Source organism: Halictus rubicundus, chromosome 1 (genome assembly GCF_050948215.1).
Source record: "Halictus rubicundus isolate RS-2024b chromosome 1, iyHalRubi1_principal, whole genome shotgun sequence".
Lineage (NCBI taxonomy): Eukaryota > Metazoa > Arthropoda > Insecta > Hymenoptera > Halictidae > Halictus > Halictus rubicundus.
The window spans coordinates 16,212,595-16,234,865 of NC_135149.1; the positions used below are offsets into that span (position 1 = coordinate 16,212,595).

Consider the following 22,271-nt stretch of genomic DNA (forward strand, 5'->3'; position numbering starts at 1 on the left):
AGTGACGCAGCATATAGATTTGCTCAAATTGTGCGTTCAGTTCTTCTTATAAAATACTTCTATAGTCTTTGCAATGCAACAATTATACAATTAACAATACAACAATATAAGAGCAATTTCTCTTATAATCAAGCAACAGAATACTACAGAAACGGGTAGACTTCGTTGAATATTTTGAATATGGCGCGTCGGTCTCGTATTTTCCCCCACTTTGCTGTTCTGTACGTAGCTACGCAGTCGCACGTTCGCACGGAGAGAACATATAGAGGGATCCCTTTCTTGAATCGCCAGTAAACGTGTCTAGCCTTGCCACGAACCAACGCGACCGGAGGTGTCTCCTATCCTCGTGCCGGCGTACTACACGACAAATTCTCGCGCTATTTCACCTGCTATCCGCGGTTCATTTTTCCCAAGAGGGCCTTCGACGGCTTTTCCCCAAGTGTTCCAGGGCTGCGTGAAAAAAAAAACAGAGGAAAAACGAAGGAAAAAAGGGAGCGATCCCGAACAATCCGATTAAATTGACGGGGGAACCGAGTCGGTGACCAGAAAAGGGTTGATGTGTTACGAGGACGCACGACGAAATGAAGCTCACGGCAAAGTGTCTGGGGAACATCACCAAGATGCTGGACTTTTACTCCCAGTTCAACCCCTCGCCGCTTTCGATAAAACAGTTCATCGATTTCGGTGAGTGAGAGAGCCCGGAGATAAAGCGAGAGTGCGAAAGAGAGATAGAGAGAAAGAGACGTAGAGAAATTGAGAAGTGAGAGAAAGAGAGATGCAGAGTGTGTGGCAGGTAGAGAACGAATATGCTCGTTTGTTGGCACAACGCGTCCTTGGTTTTTGGTTAAGTTTTCCGAAAAATTCCTCCCCTCTGTTCACCCTACGTTCGAAGGGCAGACGCGATCGATCGAATAACGACCTCGAGGGAACAGCGATTCTAGGGTAGCTCCGACAGCAATCGTAACAATCCTAAGGCCATCGCACCGACTCTAGTTTACACGGTAGTTTTAATATGCGAACGGAAGCCCACGATGGCGTTGCTGTACCTCGCGCCCGTTGCATCAGTTGCTCAAAAAAAAAAAAAGAAATATCGGCTACATCCAGCGATCATTCCAAGATCATTGATCGATCGCGTTGCGATGTTGTCGTCTATTCCGCTTTGCAGTCGCGCATCCGTTAAATCAGCCAATTAGTATGAATCCTCCGAAACGAGCGGTCGTTTGGTAAAAATATTCGTCGGCAATCAAAAATATTCGTTGGCAACAGAAAAAGAAGATTCGTGAACTTGCGTAAACCTCGAGGAATTTTCGGGACAAAACAACGCGAAGCTCTATCGAAACAGGAAAGGTCGCCGCGCTAGCTGGTTCTATTCTATCGATCCCCAAATGTCACTGCTCCGTTTCAGCCGACGCGACGGGACGTTTCGACCGATAACATATATTTTTACCATTTGCCCCGATCTAGCTCACGCGGATCATCCGGCGAGATAAAAGAAAGTGGAATGCAACGGGTCGGCTGCGATGATCGGCGTTACGTCATTCGAAGCGGGATTCAATTGTACCGATGTCTATCGAATTTCGATATCGCTGAATGAAATCGTAACGCGGTAATCGAACGGATTACGGGCACGTATTCTTTTTAACAAGAGAAATTGGGCCTCGAACACTCTGCCCGACTCGGAAACGGTTCCGCACGCTTCCGATAACTGGCAGGAGAATCTCTCTCTCGAAGGTCGAGGACGTTCTCCTGTTCCGAGGCTGGTTAGGTCGGAGAGGTTCCCGACGTTTCGGCTTTATTTTCGAATTGTCGCACGTCGCGAACGAGTCCAATGACTCACGGCCGTTTTTCTTTCTCTCGGGACGCGAAAATTCGATGGAAATACCTCGTCGCAAGCACCTCAGCGATAATCTCGGTTAAAATTAGTATGGCGTCGACGGTGCTCGATTTTTACCGCGAGCCCGCTCGGCCGATGCGATTTTTCGTCCTAGATGCCGCGCAGCTTTATCATCGTTCTGCACACGCGGCGATTGTTTGTTCGGTTCATTACGTCAAAAACAAAGTTTGCTAATGAGTCAGACAGCGCGTAGCGATAACATCCTGCTTCGTCTGACTTTGATCGGCAGACTGGCCTCGGTATTAATTACCCTGATTTGCCTATCGTGTTTCGTTGACCAGGAAACTATTCCGTAACAATCGTCTGCAGGAAATAAGTGTAACGCCTTATGACGAATCCCCGTGCAATCCTCGATCCCTAGCGTCTAGCTGTCAAGCCATTACCATTTACGTCTATCGCAACAACAAACAGCGTTCGTCCGAAATTCAGCGAGTGGTGGTGCTTTGACGCAACCAAGGTAATCGAGCAGGTTGCCCCCTTCCTGGGAGCTGGAGGAGGTCAAGGTCAGGCGAAGTAATTTGCCCCGGAACCGCGAACCATCCTCCCATTTCAGCCACTGCCATTGGTCCCCGCCACCACCACCCTCGACCACCACAAAAATAGAGTAGCGAACGCGTTATTATTGCGATTGGAATGCTGCCATTTCCTTGCGAATCTCCGTCACTCGGCTGCTGGTGGGCGTGCGTGGACCTTTGGAGTTTCGTGTCTCAAGAAAGTCGCAGTCGTTCCGGATGTCCACGCGCCACTGACGCAAATGATCAGGCGCGATTTCCGATCCGCGAATTACTTCCTCGACGCACGCCACGACCTTCGGTTTCCATCTAAATCGGTCTTGCGGAGCCGCCGAGAGACGCTTCGTTTTCAGGCGATCGAGTAGGCGTACTTTTTATACGTCGAACGGACTCCGAGAAAACCGATCCCCACGACCCGCGAGTTCATGTTTACGTACAAGCGGACCGCGACCTTCGCGTCGAACTCGTGACTGCGCAGGACTTTCGAGGAGCACCGGGTGTCCGTAAGAGATTGGAAACCGCGTTGTCTCGCTGGTAGCAGCTCTACCTGTCTTCCGAGCGGGCACAGGAAAATGCCGACGATACGTGGGCCCGCGTTCTCGAGGATTTCGTCATTGAACACGAGGGGAATTAGGGTCAACGGGCGCGCGACGTCCACTCCACGAGCGTTCTAAGATTCCAAGCTGATAAACGGTCCACGTTCCAGCCGATCGAGCTTCCAACGACGCGGGACAAAGGCTATTTTCCATCTCTCGTTCTTGGTCAACAGCGACGGCAATTGGTTCCGAGACCATCGCGCTTCCCAAGACAAAGCTCGGCGGTTGCGTTTTGCGCTTTGCTCCCGCTGATGCTGATGCAAAGAGGCTGTTTCTACCGCGTTTAACCTGATTAGACGACGACGCGTCAAGCCGCGTCCACACGGGCGCGCTTCAGGGGTCACCAGCCTCTTCCGACAGCGCTGCGTTTCGAGCTTCGTTGCGAATTTAGCGAGGACGCGACTTCGGAAGGCCGTGCAAATAGAATGAATATTTTAGCAAGATCTCGCGACAAAGGAAGACACTCTATCGAGCTCGTGCCGCTTCGACGAGACTCGGCGAAACGCTTTGAAGCGCCGCCAGCTCCGATAGAATTCTGATCGTCGCGTACACTCTCGCAGCGAATCGACGCACAGTGTCGCGAATGGCCATTCTACATAGGTGGAAAAAAATCATAGATCCTTTCACGCTTCTTCAAACCTATTGAAATTTCGTGTTAGGTCATGAAATGAGATTCAACATATGTAGAACCTTTAAAAATAATATTTATATTGAAAAATATTATGTAAATTATAGAAACAAATATTTCAAAATTAAAAAAATATAATATTAAATAAGTATAACAATAATATCTAAATATAACAATATAAAAATAATTCTTCGCTAATATCGCTGTCGGTATCAACTAAGTTACTTATGGGATTAGACAGAAGGTCTTGTTAAAAGTAGATCTAATACACCGTTCGGTAGCGAATTTGTGTTTTTTTGTGGTATCACCCTATAATAATTTATGATGGGATCAGAAGTAATTGGCAGTATTGCTATTAAGCCGTAGTTTGTAGATACACGCGAATTCTTCCTTGTGTGGCCATTCCTAAACCTTATGTCTTTGTTGCGAGCTTCTTCAGCCTCTTCAGACATCATGCCAATTGGCAATAGGCACGATTTACTTATTTCTACACTATGAAATAATAATTTGTACACTCTAACGGGCATACAAAACCAAGGATATAGATTTAAATATAAATCTTTTGCTTCGCGAACAAATTTCTCGAAATTTAGAAAATTAATGTTGCGACCTGCAGAAAAAGAGCAGATAAGATATAAAAAAATCGTTCAAGAAGTTCCTTATTAATACTTGTTATTTTCGAACATTTTGTAAAGTTTCCTCCTGCTTTCCTAGAATGCCCATTCGGTCCGGACCGTACGGTGTTACAAAGATTTTAAAAAATTGTAACAAGCAGATTAGCAGATATTTGCAGCTGATTTTTGTCAGAATCCCTTCTATATAGTTTGAACTTGATGCAATAAAAATTTCGAGATGGGATATTTTGAGACTTTCTGGTTCTGCTCTATTCAAGTCAAATAACTGGCATAGAAAACTGGTACTTAAAAAATCTCTAGAAATTATTCTAAAGGACTTTATTAACGAACTTTGTGAACATTAATGTAAATATTGACTTAGGTTAATATAGAATATCGTGCATAGAAGCTTAAAGATTCATATTTATTGCTGTGACATAATTTTCTTTAGAACAAATATAAACTCACGATTTCGCCGTATTACGGTTCGGAGTTTTCACGTATCGATTTCGATACTTATATTACTATTAAATGAATTATTATGGGTATAATTAGGCTTGGTAAACATTCCGAAAGAAGAATATATGAATGTTATATCTATTTTTTTACATGACTTCTCCTAAAGTGGCCGTTCGCGACCCTGTGCGTCGCTACGGTAGCCGCCAGACGTTCAAAAGTCCATGTCCAACGCGCTCGATTGATATGCAGAGGGACGCGTTGGGGACGTGCATTGGCTCGGTCGTTGTGTGCACGCCTGCACGTTCCGATTAGGGCTTTAAATCTATACAACCGCTTCCTGGCTGCTCGTAGTCATCCGTCGACGATTCTAGAATGACTGGGCGTTGCTCCGTGGCCGATGATCTTTGCCACCGTGAACTGGGCTAACGACTCATCGTCTCGGGCAGAGAGGATCTCAGGTTAGCGCTTTCGGTGCGTGATAACCAGTTTTCAACTAGATAATTTGCTTATTCCTACCGGTCGTCAGCAGAAAATCTCGATGTATCCGGTTCGCCGGAGATCGTGCCATTGACGAGAAATTACCGTGGCCTCGCCGGCGATAAGATTAACGATTCTCGCGGCGGATCGAGTCGGTTTTCCATGGAGATTTCACAGAAAAAATACGCTGTTCGTGACTCTTTCTAGACAACGCGTCGCCGTGCGAGGCGTGCCAATGCGAGACTCGCGTTGATGGACATGAACAAGAAATTATTTTGGCCTCCGGGTGAATATTTGCGACGCTTATATTAAGGGAACCCATAAGTAGTCAATTATTTTGAAATCTAAAACAAACTTTGTAGTAAATTCAAGTTTTTATTTCTTAATTTATTATATAATCTCCATCATTATCAAGGACAGTTTGCTATCTTTCCTGCAAATTTTTAATCCCCTCATAGAAATCCAGGGTTCGTGAAGCAAAATATAACTCAAGGTGCCTCCTTACATCTTCTAGTGAATGTTTAATTTCTTAAATAATGCTCCAGAGATCTGAAAAGATAATACTCAGAGGGCGCAATATCCAGTGAGTAGGGGGGGGGGTGCGGTAAAATTTCCTATTGCAATTCTTTGATTTTTTTCTGAGTGAGTTTCGCTGTATGGGGCCGGGCATTGTCAATTTGCAGTATTACACCTCTTCTGTGGACTAAAGATGCCCTCTTTTTCAATAGTTCTGAATACAGCCGTTGTAATTGCGGGCAATACAACCCAGCAGTAACTGTTTCTCCAAGTTTCAACAACTCAAAGTGAATTATGCCACGACAATTCCACCAAATGCACAGTAACACCTTTCTAAGTGATAAGCTAGGTTTAGGGGTTGATATTGCGGTTTGATTTGCAGAAAACCATTGCTTGGAACGCTTTATGTTGTCATAATGAATATATTTTTCATCTCCGGTAACGGTTCTGCTAAGAAATGGATCTCTACGAAATCTGAATAGCAATGAAGTGCAAATTGTTTGACTAATATTCTTGTTGGTCTCAGATAATTGATGCGGTACACATATTCCTTGCCTATATGCCTTTTCCATTTCGTGTAGGTGCTTTCGTATAGTTGACCATATGGACCCAAGGCTTCTCGATAATTCTTGTATACTTAATTTTGGTTCAGCTTCCAGTAGAGATTTTAGGGTGTCATTATCAAATTCAACTGGTCGTCCACTTCGAGGCCTGTCAGAGAGATCATAATCACCAGCAGCAAACCTTCTGAACCAACGTTGACACTTGTTGACCTTCAATACATCTCCATAAACATCGCAAATTTTCTTTGTTGTTACCGTTGCATTAAATCCCGCATGAAAATGAAAAAGTATGCAATGACGAATATGATCCTCGGAAGGTTCGGACGCCGCCATTTTATTACAGGGTTTTAAAAAAAATTATACTTTTTAGAATATTTTGAACACAGGCTGCTGTACCGAAAACTGTAAAAGAATACGTGTTTCCTCTTCAACGATTGGTACAGAACTAAAGGCAAAACAAATTCTTGGCAAATAATTGATTACTTATGGGTACCCCTAATACATCTATGGTCGGAAAAACATATCTGAAAAAGCTAACTGTCAGGCGGCGAACGAACGTTATCACGCCGCACAGTGGGAAATTTGGACAAAATCGGATTCAAAATCAAGGAACTTTCGATAGGAATGAGGTAGAGCGATGAAATTTTTTTCAAATGAAAGCTGCAACTTTGTAGAATATGGAAAAAATAGAGAGATTGTGGTACGAACGTTTTTTAACCTCGAGAAAATTCGTTAAACGCGCACAAATTCAAGAAAATTTTAGTTTTTCCAACACCACGCGCGCAAAAAATTTGTTTCTAACATGCTATACATCATTTCCCATAGATTTTTCACGCTGATTTCAAATCTGGTTTCAAAATTTGTCTACGACCTCAGGACTTTGCAAAAAATAGATTTTTGTGACAAAAACTAATGAAGTCATTTTTTCGTTGAAATGATTGGATGGTAATAATCTCCCTATTTTTCCCATATTCTACAAAGTTTCAGCTTTAATTTAAAAAAAAATTCATCTCCTACCTCATTCCTGTCGAAAGTTCCTTGATTTTGAATCCGATTTTGTCCAAATTGCCCACTGTGCGCCGTAAGCACTGTACGATGTTTCGAGCAAGTTCTAGAGACTGGTCCTCGATGGTGGGTCGTGTTTTTACGACATCGACGAGCCAGGTTCGGGAACAGGGGAAAGACCCCTTCGTTCCGGCCTCGAAACAGCAGACTTGGCAGACGATAAACATTTCTTTCTCGTAAATGCGAACGTTCGCGTGCAGCCTCCTGGAAAGTTCCTGCTTCGGATAAATCAGATTTATTCCTGCAAGAGGGGATACGAAATAGTCAAGAAACGTACGTGATGACTTTCAATCGCGTGCGTAATTACGCTGCACATGTTTTCACGATCGAGGTGTCGGCGGATCCGCGCGCAGTTGCGCCGATCGTGGAACGAATCTGTTTATTAGTAGGAAGCAAAAGTATCTCCGAGAACGGTTCTCGAGGTCGCGACAGACGAGAAGAGCACACAGACTTCGGCGACTTCTAATTCCGTTTGTTTGCGATGACGGCTCCCGCGGGACAAACGTGATAATCAGCGATAATTACGACCTCAGACAGGCTCCGCATGCGGCAGCCAGCTGATCGTCCTTATGTAAACGCTATCGACGAATTTTCATCCCGCGAAGGTGAATGACAATACTCGGGAAACAATGTTCCGTCGTCGGACGCACGCTCGATGAGTCACTCTCGCCGAACTCTGTATCCGGGAGAACGGTTTACGTCGACGATACTTTACGACCGTCTGGAAAACATCTTGTACTTAATTTACCACGGAGATGACTGTAATTACTGAATTACCGAGCGTGGAATATATAAGAATGCAAATAGTAAGCGGAGGTCGGGAAGAACGAGCGGAGTATTTTTCACGCGGCGCGGACTTGCGCGAGCGGAATAACGAACGCCGTTGCACCGTTTACGTATTAAACAGCAGTCAAATAGCATTTTATTCGGGAGGCTTCTCGAACGGTCGCGCGGACTCGTTTCCCTGGGAAAAGCAAACAACGTGCAACCAGCGGATCGATCCCCGCGAGTGGACATCGTCGAAGGACGTAACTTTGTGACGTCCCGCATGAAAATGCAGTAACCGTTGCGTCACTGCTTGTCCATCATACTATTTCCCTGGCGGGGAAATCTCATTACAGTCGCGACGCGTGCGAACGGAATCAATTTCAATCCACGAATAGCTCCCCCGTGAGTTCGTATGCCATAAGTTTACAGTCGCGAAGGTCTCGCGTGTCTTCTCGCCCCCTGAACGCGTTTCGTTTCCTTTGAGCACGTCGCGCGGAGGCCAACCCCTCGCAACTTACACCCCCGCGACCGCTCGGTAATCAAAGCCGTTAATTACGCTATTCTTACGTGACTCGGTCACCCTTTATTCGCAATTTCCCGCGTCTTACAATCCGTTAACGATCCTACGCACCTCCGGCCGAGCAAGAGGCAATCCGAAGCTGGATCTATAAAAATGATTCGCGCGTAATGGAGGGAAAGAGTTGCTCGTATTTCATCGCGGACATTTTCTGGTGTCACGAGAAACGCATCACGTTTATTGCGTCAAGGCAACAGCCGGTCGAATTAACTCAATTGTCCAATCGTTTCACGCTAGTCATCCTAGTCACGAATCCTTGGAACGTGGCCTAGCGATAAAAAACAGGATCAAGGACTTGCACGATGCTTACCGGAGTTTATGGATGGTTCGTGGTTGTGTACTTGGCAGCCGATGGGCCGAGCTGTAAAAATGATCTTGGCAGAGCCACTCGGAAGACATTTCGGCGATTACGCGCGAAACACACGATCGGTCGAAGTCCAATGCCCGGGAGCTTCGCATCAATCGCGAACACGTAAACAGTCGCGCTTGTGTGTCTGTTATCGAGCAGGGATTCTCGCGCGCATCAAAACACGCCTAATCTACGTTTTGCAACGAGCGTCGGGACGGCCGAGCTACTTCGCGTTATCGCGCGCCGAAAGCCTCCTCCTCTTGTTTATGTTTATTTCGTACTGCTGTGCGCGTCGATCCCCGCGGTTTCACAAGCGTCGGAGCTCGAGCTTACAGCTCTTTCGAAATTCGGTTGAACACGTCAAGTACCCAGCCCGTTTTTCTTTGCCATTCCGTTCAGGCAAAACATCCACACCTTTGTTTACGTTGTCTCAATAAATTACATTCACTTTTTTATACTATACTCTTTTTCTTAAAGCACCGACCGAACAAAAACTGATGTCCCCTAAGCGAAATCTTAATGTCACAATCAGTACGCAAGGGCAGATCCGCACGGTTCTGTTGTCATATGAACCTAAAATTTGTGGCCGGTCCTTGGGGATCGGCTAGGCCCGAACGGACCGGCATTTAACGTGTTAACGCTTCAACAATTTTGGTAATAAAAGACTCCCTAACAGTTTTTCCTCCTGGTCATGTGAAATCCATGCCATACTATATGCCCTATTATACATTCAGAATTCTAACAAAAACAAATTTTCCATATTTACCGATTCCGAATCCTCTTTTGACGCCATTGGCAACCCGACACAACATCCTACTATCCAACGTATCCAAACAATTGTATCAGAAATCCAAAACGATAATAAATACAGTGACTCCCATAAATATTCGGACACTAGGTACAACTAACTTTATGATTTAATAATTCGTTCGTTGATAAAGCAATCGCCCTGGAAATTGTTTTTAGCGATAAAACATTTATTAAGGATGATAAACATGTATAATTTATTTGAGAAATATACATACGTTTCATAATAAAAATTATTAAACGAAATAATGGACCATTTGTGGCTCACAAAAATATTCGGACACGTATTATATTTCTCTGGCAATCGCCTTCTGGGGACGCGATATTCGAAGATCGGGAAAACGTTTGTTTATAAACAGAATCTCGTGGACCATTACATGTCCATGCCACCTCACTACTGTCAGTAGTAAACGTGAATTCGTTCAAAATGGGTCGCAAAGGAAAGAATACGAGTTTCGATGTGCGACAGCTTGTAATTTTTCATCGAGAAAAAGGAAACGCCTATCGCGAAATTAGTGCAATGCTCCGTATAAGTAAGAGTACTGCTCTGCAGATATCTGTCGACGATTTTATATTGAGAATCGCATTGATTCTATTCCGCAAACTGGAATACCAAGTCTCTTATGTACGAGGGAGAAAAGCAAAATTATTCGGAAAGTGAAAAAAATCCGCGCTTAAGTGCTCCAAAACTATGAACCAGCGAAACCAGCTATGAACCTATGAACCTGTGCTCCTAGTGAACTATTAGGCGAAAGCTCCAAAAATGTTTCAGCCGAAACAGTTCGGAGAGTGCTGAGGCAAGCTGGTTACAGTGGAAGAGTAGCTAGAAAGAAACCATTTATCAACGAAAAGAATAGGAATAAACGAAAAACCTTTGCAAGAGAGCTAATTTCTAAGGCTGAGACGTGGTGGAAGGATGTCATATTTGCTGATGAAAGCAAATTCAATCTGTACAATTCCGACGGAAGAACTATGGTGCGGCGGAAAGCGAATAAAGAGTTTAATTTTGAAAATACAAGAGGTACAGCGAAACACGGCGGAGACAGCGTAATGGTCTGGGGTTGCATTGCGTCATATGGAGTCGGTAACCTAGTGTTTATTGACGGTATCATGGACAAAAATCATTATTTAAATATACTCAAAAATAATTTAATTCAAAGTGCTGAAAAGATGGGGCTTAATAATACTTCTAAGTTTTACCAAGACAACGACCCCAAGCACAAGTCACGTATTGTGCAAGAATTTGTATTATACCGCTGCCCCAAAATTCTTCATTCGCCGCCCCAATCACCGGACCTTAATCCTATCGAGAATTTATGGGATGAATTGGATATAGAAAAATTCGAAAAACCCCAATTACATCGATAGCTGAATTAAAACAAAGACTTGCAACTGAGTGGTCGAATATAACTGTTGAATATTTAAAAAAAATTACAAACAATATGCCAAACAGGTTAAGACATGTTCTTAAACAAGATGGTTATGCCACGAAGTATTAAACAAATGTTGTAATGCTAAATTACATTATCTAAATTGAAAAATTAATATTGTCCGAATATTTTTGTGAGCCAAAAATGGTACATTATTTCTTTTACTAATTTTTATTATGGAATTTATGTACATTTTTCAAATAAATTATTTATGTTTATCAACATTAATAGATCTTTTATTGCTAGAAACAATTCTAGCAATAAAAGGAATTATCAAGTCGTAAAGTTAGTTATAGCTAGTGTCCGAATATTTTTGGGAGTCACTGTATGTAAGTTTGTATCTACGCGCCAAACTTGGTCGCCTGAGTCACACAATTGGCACAACGTGGTAAGAGGCAACGTAGATGGAGTGAGAGTCACAAGCTTCAGTAATAAAGTATTTATTACTTACTATTAATGACAATTGTATTGATTCAGGTATAATATTATTAATTGTTTTTGAAATATGTTATTAGCCGTGAGCTAATCTGTAAATACGTTTATTTATTAAAAACAGGTATATTTTCTGCATCAATACGTGTCTACGGATAACCTATAATTCCAAATCCCATATTGGCGAAATTTAAATTTGTGTCTTACAAATATATTAACTGCGAATGGATCCCTGGACATGTTGGCCTCATTGGTAATGAAGCCGTAGACCAACCTGCAACGATAACTGTAAAACCAGCCTTCCTGATGCAAAATCCTATATTAAGAAAGCCATAATAAATTTTTGGAATTCAAATTGGACTAACTGCACCCAAACCAAACTACATAAGATTAAGACCAATGTCTACGAAACCCTATCCGATTCACAACTCTCTAGGAAAGACCAGGTCGCAGCTACCCGCATCCGAACAGGTCACTCTAGATATACCCACGAATTCCTGATAACTAAACAAAACCCACCGGAATGTACAACTTGCGCCGTATCCAACAACATCCAACATATCCTACTCGAATGTCCTAAATTCTCTTCTCAACGATCCAGATTTTCCATCGAAAATGACCTCATGACAAATTTAAACGAGAACAATATTGGAAACGCCCTTTCGTTTTTTAAATCGATCGATATCCATAAAATGTTATAAATTTGTTTTTGCTGTAACCCACCACAATGTAAAAAATAACTGTAACCTTCTCTGTTATATTCAATTGTAACTGATGTGGTCGCTAATGACCTAGCTGTTAATGCGACCACTTTAAAATAAACGTCTACAAAAAAAAAAAAAATTTGGCAATGGACACGTTCATCGAGAAAGTTTTCAAAAACGTAGCCATGTGGGAATAATCGATGTCTAGCTTGCATCAATTTCACGGTTCGCCCACGAGTCTAAGCAAAATGGGTTATTTAAGGAGGATCTCGCGGAAGAGCAGAGCTACGGAAAGAGCGTGTCCCTCGATCGAGGCATCGATCGCGCTGGATCGCTCCCCGCGCCGAGACCTTGCACCTTGTGCGGCCTGTTTCCCGCAGATAAAGCCGGCGTGCAATTTCACGGCAATTTCTCATTGGCGACCGATCTCGCACTTGGCAATGAATCAGCTGATCCGCCGCTGCTCTACCCTGTTAGGGAGAACGCAACCTTGTCCGCTGGAAAGGGGCGTGGAAATCCGTCGAGCGAAAATACCATTTTCCCCATTATCCTGCGAACCGATCAACTCCAATTTACAATCGCGTTGAATCTTCGTTCGCTTCTCGCTCGTATCATTCTCGTTCGGCAAATGCGAGGGACGATGATTTTTCAGAGACCGAAAAGGTCGAAGGGGACGAGCTTCAATTTACAATCGTTGCGACGATTTGATCGGGTCTTTCAAAGAACAGTCATTTTCATTTGCTAAGTGCGGGCGACGACGATGTTCCAGGGACCGAAAACAAGCGAAAGAAGCGGCGTCTGATTAACGACCGTGCACAACCACCGCCCTATATTTACCCCGAGATTGAAAACAACCGAGTTCGGTCGTCCCTCCTCGACGCAACATTTCCGTGATCATGGAAAATTACGAATTCGCCACGGATCACAGGGCGAAGTTAACTCGCGGCAACGCTGATCCAATTAAGCGATGGGATCAGCCTATTGTCCGGCGGATGTACGTTATCGTCGGTGACGCACATGTGGTCGGATCTCGCGGAAGCTATATCTTTGAATTAAATACTGGATACATGCACGGACAATGAGACTCGGAAGCTCATTGACCAAGACGAAACAACCGTCGGTTGTGAAATATTAACAGCTCGATAATGAACGAGCCGGCAATACACAAACAAACAACCGTGTTTGAATAATCAGAGGACAAGAAAATGTTCGATTATTGCTTGTGGAGGACGAGCAGCGTACGAAGCTTATGTTTTATTAATGACGATCGCGGTTATCACGCTAGAGTTAACGACGCTCGCCGACGGTATCGATTTTAATCGCGAAATTATAGTTAATTCTATTTGGTGTGTTCACATGTTCGCGTTTCCGTTCTTCTTTCGGTGACTCGTTCCTTCCTTTTCACGAGTATTTTATTTACGTTCTTGTCTCAACACGATTAACCCCTTGCGCTACGATTTATTTGACGGTTTCGGTGACTAGAGCTTTTTTGTAATTCGTAATTTCCTTAATAAAAGGAGAACATTTACATCTAGCGTATGCCTGCACGTTGTTCGGTAGCTGTACATTAACAACGCCAAAATAGAATTTTATTTCGGTTTAAATGAAAGTAATTACATACACATTTATTAGACTCTGTTCAAAGTCTTCGTCACAAAGGGTTAACAGATCGGCGATGGCGATCTGCCGTCGATACGTTGATAAGATCCTTCCGGACGAGTCAAAATGGTCGTGTTTAGCAGAATTTGCTGACAGCTGGCTAGCCGTCGGGAAGCGGTCGCATAATCTCGCCCGTTTACGCGGTGTCCAATGTCGATCGCGAGTAGATTGATAAAGCCGTATCAATCTCTACTCAGGGACGTGCCGACTAGGCCTGGTGGGGGTTAGTAACGCGACGAAAAACAAAGGTTGAAAGCCCCGTGTGCGTGACCCACTTTCGCGATCTCGGCGATCCAAGCACCTCGAACGATCAAACTCTCCATTGTCCAACGCGTCTACTCGTGTGCGTGCAGCAATGTACGTACGTACATAATCTCTGTTGAAATGACGACGATGCTCGTTGGCGGACAGCTTGGTATGCGGCTAGAGATGCTCGCCATCGGCTGACTACGGGGAGATAACGAAATCGCGCGTTCACGGAACTCGCGTTGGTTTTCCGACAATGTGTGTAATCGAGTTGCGCAATGACCAGTTGTTTGTCTCGTTCGCCGAGCGCCTCCCTCGATACGCATCAAAACAACGCCGATGCGATCGGGCTTGCTAGGGCTTTTAAACCGACGCGATAGGTCCTATCGCGTTATCTCGCGCCAGTCCCTTCGCAAATATTGACTCACTGGACGAGAAATAGAAAACAACAGCGACGACCGGTTGTCAGCTCGTCATGTTCCGAAAACAGATAAAAAGCTCATTTCAATTTTGTTAACACGTTCACCGAAGCTTCCGGCTGCCACCAGTTCTTCGTCGTAAAAATTAGTTTCGTTCGTCACACAGTTGCTCGAACCGGACTCCACTACGTTTCCTACGATCTAGAAAAGATCAAGAAGCGATCCAACGAATAAACTACATTAATTCTGTGGAATTTTTGGGGGGCGACCCCAAAACGTGTTAACACGTTAAATGCCAAATGAGCCGTTCATTGCATAAATCGATTGCTCCATAAAACAAAAAGTTGAGAAATGCGATGAAATAATGGACATTGTTTTTTAAAATTCCCTTTATAATATAAATTCAAATAAATATTGTAGAATTCATAAATACAGATATAGCTTTGATCTAACGATATATAGAATTAATAAGAAAGAATAGCCAAAAAGTAATCGTCAGTAATGTTAGAATTTTTATGTGACTGGTGGAGTTAATCGATTTGGCAAGTGAAAAAGTAATAAAGTTAAATTTAGTGTTTAAATTTTTAAGTTTTTTATTACAGAAAAAGTTAATTATTATATATTTTTATTACAGATTTTCCATAAAAATGAATATTAACAGTTCTGTTATAATATATTATTTGTGATTAATTCATCAGAAATATAAATGATGTATTGAAGAACCATCAGATGATTCACTGTTTTCCACATCCACATTGTTATTAGTCTCACTCATCTTGATTATAACGGTATAATGTTTAATTCTTTAAAACCACTGACAAATTGAAATAATTACAAACCCAAATACGATCTGGGAATAATGTTGAAAAGGCTGAAAAAATATGTAGTCCGTGTAATATTGGTAAAGTATACAGTAGAAGTCAAAACATACCCAATTAAACTTTATTCTTAATAATAATTAATTTGACTTCACAAGTACTTGATCCTGTGGCAATTAGACTGTGACTGACTAATTTATTTTACCCTAATTCTGATAAGACGGCACTAAAAAATTTATCGTCATCATTCAGCGCTTGCTACTGCATTGGAGTTCAGAGTTAATCAAAATGGCCTCTGAAATAAATTATTTATTATTCAATGGCCATCAAATTTTGTCATTTAATGGTGTTAATCTTTATTATTCAGGAAAGTTATTACAAATATAAAAAGTTATGACTATACCAAGTGCTTTGACACTTAAATTTAAGATTTTTCAAAAAGTGGAGTTAATCGATTTGTGCAGTGAACGGCTCAAACTACTACTCACAACTAGAAATTTTAAATGTACTATAGGGGATGCTGTATTAACCCTTTTGAATTTGAAAGAATCCAATAAAATTCGGTTTATCTGGATATCTCACAATAAAAATGAATTTCTAAACCCTGTCAAAAATCACTGTCAGTCATATGTGACTTACGTGGCAGTTAACGTGTTAAACATGTGGTAAATCGTCGTCGAACGAAGCCAATGAAAAATAGTCCTCCAAAGTTCAGAAACTGTTGACAAAGAGCTTGTTCTAATTAATCCCAGTGTGTTGACTTATTTTAATGTTTAATTGCGCATAATACTTTACCTGAGCGACACAGTTACGAATGGTTTATAATATTTTTGCGGCAGGGAGGTGAACGTTGACTATAGGCGATGTTAACTGTTTCAGGACTAAGTGCATGCGAAAGGAAGTCTTTTATATTCTTAAGGAAGGAGCTGCCAGTCAGACTGGCGAACATTATGAAGGAGATCCATTTGCTGCCGGAGAACTTACTGAAAATGCCTAGTGTGGGTATAGTTAATAATATGTACGCCACTTCGTTCGAGGATATAATACACTACGAGAAGGTTGAAGTCAACGAGACCACTTTAGACAAGTGAGTCTTCAACGTTAGAACAGTCTATTGAGCGATTCGCGTTAGATTCATTTGCTGCTCGCGAACCTATTAACCTTTTCTCTAATTAAATCCGAGTTCGGGAAGAAATTGAAGAAAATCATATTCTCTCGTAGATTCTGCCAAGCCCTGGTGAAGATACGCAACAGGCACAAGGACATCGTCGAGACGATAGCTCAGGGCGTGTTGGAGTTGAAAGAGTCGCACGACGTTGACGCCCAGACTGGAAATAATATTCAGTATTTCCTGGACAGGTTCCTCATGTCGAGAATATCCATTCGGATGCTGATCAATCAGCACAGTGAGTTCCTTCAGTCTGAAGTTACGAGACAATGGCATTGTAAGACCCAAACCGGTGACTAACGAATTGTTTTCTGTTGTAGCTCTGCTGTTCGGCAGCGAGTTGAACGGTCACAGTAGACACGTGGGATCCATAGACCCTTCGTGTGACGTTATAGGCGTCGTCAAAGACGCCTACGAGAAAGCGAGACTATTGTGCGATCAATATTATCTGGCTAGCCCGGAACTGATAGTCAAACAACATAACGGCAAGTTTGAAATATGTTGATTGTACTATAGTATTGCTAGTAAGTAGTACGACATAAACCATATTCTGTAGTAGGCGTAGTGTACACGATTGCCACGATGAACTGTCTAGATTATAGAAACGTGCGATAAAACATGCTACGATCATTTTTCGGACCCCATAGGAACGCCACGCTAAGTCTATTCTAACAGATCTCCTCTAACTCGTTGTTCGTTTCTTTTTTACAGACCACGAACGGTGTAGCGAAATTAGGATAGTTTATGTACCGAGTCATTTGTTCCACATATTGTTCGAACTGTTCAAGAACAGTATGCGCGCGGTTATGGAGCACCACGACTCGGAATTGGAGTACCCGCCGATAGAGGTGATCGTTTCGCGCGGAAAGGAAGACATTTGTGTCAAGGTAAAGTTTTAATGACTCCCACGATTCATGCGACGCCGGACAGTGGTCCGGATCGAAAGATTAAGTGACATTTAGTCCAAAAACGAACTTTCTCGTATCGATATCTAATCATTGAACATTATTTCTTAAATGTCCATGGACCTCGGAAACGAAGAAATTAGTATAATTTAATAAGAACTAGAGATGTAATAAACATTGAATCTTGGACGTTTTAAGAACAGTATTTTTCACCACAGAAATTGCTTCTCTTTAATGCCATGTCCTGACGATCCTATTTAATATTGTCTCTCGCTTTTTTTTTCAATTGAAGAGCAGACTTTTGCGATGAAAATGATATCATTTAATAAGGATTACTGTAAATAATCCATTTAAAAAATAATATTGAATACAGAAGGGAACATTTGTATAATTTTTTACATTCATATATTTTCTAAGTTCCAAACAGTTCCAAATCCGGACAAATCGGACCATTTATATTCAAACCACTCTGCAAATTATTATTGCTCAAATGTCTCGTGAATCTTACTTTGCGTCTTACAGTATATGTATAGATTCGTATATTTGATTAAATTTTTTAAAAATATGTACATTTTTACAATAATTTTACGTTTATACCTGAAGTAGCTTATATAGCCATTTTGGGAAATAACTCTTTCTTTTACTATTTTATTTAAGAAAGATAACGAATAATAAAAGTTTTTTAATACTACTGCTACATTTATAGATATCTATCGTCGAAGGCTTGTGAAACGTGAAACTGATTGTAAACACTCCTATCGAACTGTTTAGATTTTAGATTATAGAGTATACATTGTATAACATTGTTTGTCACGGCATTCAGAAAAAGTTTATATTTCGTAGGAGGCTCGTTCTGAAAGATTCAAGACATTTTTTCTAGTACTTAAACCTTATATTCTATTTTTTTCGTTTTGTTGCATTTATGTCTTTGTGCGCGGTATATATTTAGTGCGTATTCTACAGTCTAAAAGTCTAACGTCTACTTATTATCAATTTAATAACGTAATAATAAAGGTTAGTTTCATTGAAAGTATTCTTTGCATTTGATACTATCCATTCTTATTACAACTCAATTTTAATATTATTTTTGATTTGTGATTACTTTAATTATGATATTCCATATTACGAGGTAGATATAAAGAAATTTCTCGAATTTACATTTTACGTGTCCCATAAAATATTACATGTATGAAACATAAATATAAAATACATACTTAAAAGTAAAAAATAGTTTCAAAAATTATATTTAAACGATTTTTCTTTTCATCAAAAATATTAATGAAAATAAATTAAAAATTATTATTTAACAAATGCAAAACATACTTCATTATCAACCACTAAAAATTACTATTTTTTAAATATTTTTAGTGAGAATTTCATTGCAATATTTCTAATAGTTGAAAAGTTATAACAAAATGTCACTAAATTCTTCGATCCGGACCACTGTAGCGCCGGTCTCATTGCCGAGCTGCTCGCGAATAGAGGCGTTATCGGTTATTGGCGTGAAATTCGAAGCCGACGTTTCGTCAACGTCGTTATCGAGCACTGGGCTCGTCGAGCGTTCGCTGGCGGGAGCTCGGCTAGCTAACAGGATCTTGTCGAAACACCGGTATCTTTTTTCACGCTGTTCAATCGGTAGACCGTCTTCGAAAGCGGGGCTGAATCTGATAGCTCGTCGTGCAATGTCCACCGGATCTACAGAAAAATAAACGTTTCCCGAGAAACTAATGAATGCTATCTTTGCAGATGTCTGATCGAGGAGGCGGCATTCCCCGTTCGCAGATGGACCACTTGTTCAAATACATGTACAGTACAGCCCCTAGGCCGAGCGTCACCGAAGCTCACACCGTCCCTCTAGCCGGCTACGGTTATGGTCTTCCAGTTTCGCGATTATACGCCAGGTATTTCCACGGAGACCTGGTCCTGCAAAGCTGCGACGGCTACGGCACCGACGCGATCGTGTACCTCAAGGTAAGAGCAAGTACTTTGGTCGCGCAACCCTGCGCGATATTCCTCGACCGAGGCCCTGATCCCTTCGGCACCGAGTCGGCGTCTTCAAGCTGTTTCGCATTTAACAGGCCTTGTCCAACGAAGCGAACGAATTGTTGCCAATCTTTAACAAGACTTCGTCGAAATTCTATCGAACCCCGGTGTCCACCACCGATTGGAGCAGTCAGTGCGGGGGTGGAATGGCCACCAGGCAGCTGCGCATGAGCGACGTGCAGGGCCACAAGCTTCCACGAGGGTTAGAAGTCAGGTACTGCTAGCAGAAGCCAATTTCTGCGGACCAAGAAATGGGAGAGTATGTATCTTGTTTATTTCTGTACGATCAGCGGAGCCAGAATTGTCTAAATTTTGTTGCAATCGTTGCAGGCTTCTCACCGTCGGGTCTGAAGACGTGGGAAGGGATTGGAGACTTCCGTGACGTGTTTGCATCCATCGCGAAGGAATTTGTAGGCGCCTGCACCGCGAGGATCGCCTCGTGAGGCCAATGACACGCGCGCTCTCGTCGCACCTCGCGGTCGAGGCACTCCATATCACGCTGAACGAACCTCCGAGATTCTTTCGCATTGCGTTTCACTTCCTTCCAAGCGGAAATCGCGAACGGCGGAATCTCCGAACGGCTCGTTATCTTTCCCGATTAGGCTTTCGGGACCCGGTCGATTTGTTTCGTCCCGAACGAATCCGCGCCGGCCTCACTCCAGGGAATCCTGAAGAGAGTTAATTTTCGGAGTTCCCGGCTCGTCTGGACGGCTCCGGCAGACTAAGTTTTATTTTTTTATACGCGTTTCTGTGCACGTTGTTCGTTTGTTAGGTGAACAAACACTTGAATTGTATATTTGTATAACTGCGAGGCATTTCGTTGCGTTCGACGGAATCGTTGTTTATCTGGGGAGAACGTCTCACGTGGAATACGCACTGTGATTTCGAGAACCGATCGAGACGGTTCACCGTGTAAAAAGAAGATCGGCAAGAGCCACTGGCAGAAGATAATTCTATTGGAATCTCTCCGTTAACCGCCCTAAAATCTATTTTATATACCGCGAACGGACAGTGATTCGAGGAGCAGCCGAACTCCTTCGACGAACCTTTTGTAAAAATATGTTTATTTTCGGGCGCGCAAAGCCCCCGCTTTTGTATTCCGCGATTCCACGCGCTGTGAATATCCGTATTCTTTCGACTCTCAGCCAGCCATCTAGATCTTTACGGAAACAAGCTGCTCCTGTTACCACCTTCGCCGTACCTACCTTGGAACAAGATATGGAAATGTATACGCGTCAATAGGAAGGTTTCGCACGACTAACGTTTCATGTCCGATCGCTTGCGCCGAGAAAACAGATCCGGACGTCTTGGCGATTATTCCTAGATTCTATTTTTGCGTGGATTTTGCATGAAGCAATTTCGTACATCAAACGTACGAAACACCCGCGAACCCGATCTGTGCGTTCCCCGTGTATATAATCGTGCGATTTTAGAGTGGTCAGAGAACTATGTGTATAGACGATCGTTTTTAGCTGTAATTACAAGTTGTAGAGACACCGGTGCGCATGGCACGAGTGAACTGTTGTAACATATTGATAATAAATACTGTACGATGTACGAACTGTCTTCGATCTTTGAAACGAAACACTCGATCGCGATTGGTAAAGACTATACTACGGAGATTATGCAATTGTCAGAAAAATGAGTAGGTAAAATACAAAATAGTGTCAGGAGATGTTAGGAGGCTGATTACAGTGAACTCTCGATATATCCAGGAGACATACACGTGTTGTAATTACACTCCTCTGTGTCCGAGGCCTATGGAGTATGGGGCTTCGTGGCTGCTCATGGGGTATACCCCGCGGTAGTGTCATCCAGGCATTGGCGAAATGTATAGAGGAATCACTGTGTATTATTTGTAGCTTATTAAAATTTTGAAGAGAAGAAATTAATGCCTATGCAGTTTCTATTTCTTGTTATGGATGCACGCAATATTTATTTTAATATAATCATCCACAGTGTAGAAAGGACTCAATGAATATCAGACGGTGGAGTTTGTAATGCATTGCTGTACTTTTATTACGTTTGGCCATACGTACCATAAGTGAATCTCTGGACACAAATGTTTTCTCTCTCTCTCTCTCTCTCTCTCTCTCTCTCTCTCTCGCTCGCTCTCTTATCGGTCACGCTTCGCTCGCTGAATAATAAAAAGTACGTCTTAGCAGTAACAATGAATTTTCGTTTATAAAATAATGCTACCCTATGTACAATGCCTGGCGTTCATCGGTATGCTCAGGTGACTCAACGCAACGTTCTACGAACTAGCACTGACAAGTAGAATCCAAATTGGCCGGCTATTCGTTCGAACGAATTTACGAATCAACCGTTTACAAAACAGGACGTGGCCGATTTACATTGTATAAATTAAAATCCTCGAGGCGGTGTAGCGGTGCACCGAATAAAAAAACAAAAATTATATTCTCTTTCTCTCTCTCTCTTTTGTTTCTTTTGGCTTGACGAAACGCCGTCGAATGAGCTACGAATTAAAACCAGAAATTAAAACCTTCGAAATCACAGGAATAAAATTGCTTTAAAAAAATTCAACGAAAAGTGAAACCGCCACGCGAGGCCGCGGTTGTTGGAACAGATTATTCGGATACATTCGCTGGTTGAGCCGTTCCT

At 42.4% G+C, this 22,271-nt stretch overlaps 1 protein-coding gene across 3 annotated transcripts; it reads left to right on the forward strand.

Annotated features, from left to right (window-relative positions):
- The first annotated feature begins 291 nt into the window (after positions 1-291).
- Pdk (pyruvate dehydrogenase kinase) lies at positions 292-21,206 on the forward strand. 3 transcript variants are annotated; one of them, XM_076790158.1, is made up of 8 exons: positions 292-684; positions 16,413-16,620; positions 16,755-16,939; positions 17,022-17,186; positions 17,413-17,588; positions 19,353-19,577; positions 19,685-19,908; positions 19,980-21,206. In XM_076790158.1, the coding sequence occupies exons 1-7, from the start codon at positions 582-584 to the stop codon at positions 19,871-19,873; spliced, it is 1,251 nt and encodes a 416-aa protein (XP_076646273.1). In that variant the 5' UTR covers positions 292-581; the 3' UTR covers positions 19,874-19,908; positions 19,980-21,206. The 3 variants fall into 3 exon arrangements, with proteins under 3 accessions (XP_076646273.1, XP_076646280.1, XP_076646287.1); XM_076790165.1 differs by lacking the exon at positions 292-684 and adding an exon at positions 5,012-5,161; XM_076790172.1 differs by lacking the exon at positions 292-684 and adding an exon at positions 5,048-5,174.
- The last annotated feature ends 1,065 nt before the right edge of the window (positions 21,207-22,271 follow it).

Excerpts from the sequence above, each read along its gene's own strand:
- Pdk (XM_076790158.1), top strand. The coding sequence starts at position 582 with ATGAAGCTCACGGCAAAGTGTCTGGGGAACATCACCAAGATGCTGGAC. Across the intron at positions 685-16,412 it reads AAAACAGTTCATCGATTTCG|GACTAAGTGCATGCGAAAGG; the intron begins GTGAGTGAGAGA and ends TAACTGTTTCAG. Across the intron at positions 17,187-17,412 it reads GATAGTCAAACAACATAACG|ACCACGAACGGTGTAGCGAA; the intron begins GCAAGTTTGAAA and ends TCTTTTTTACAG.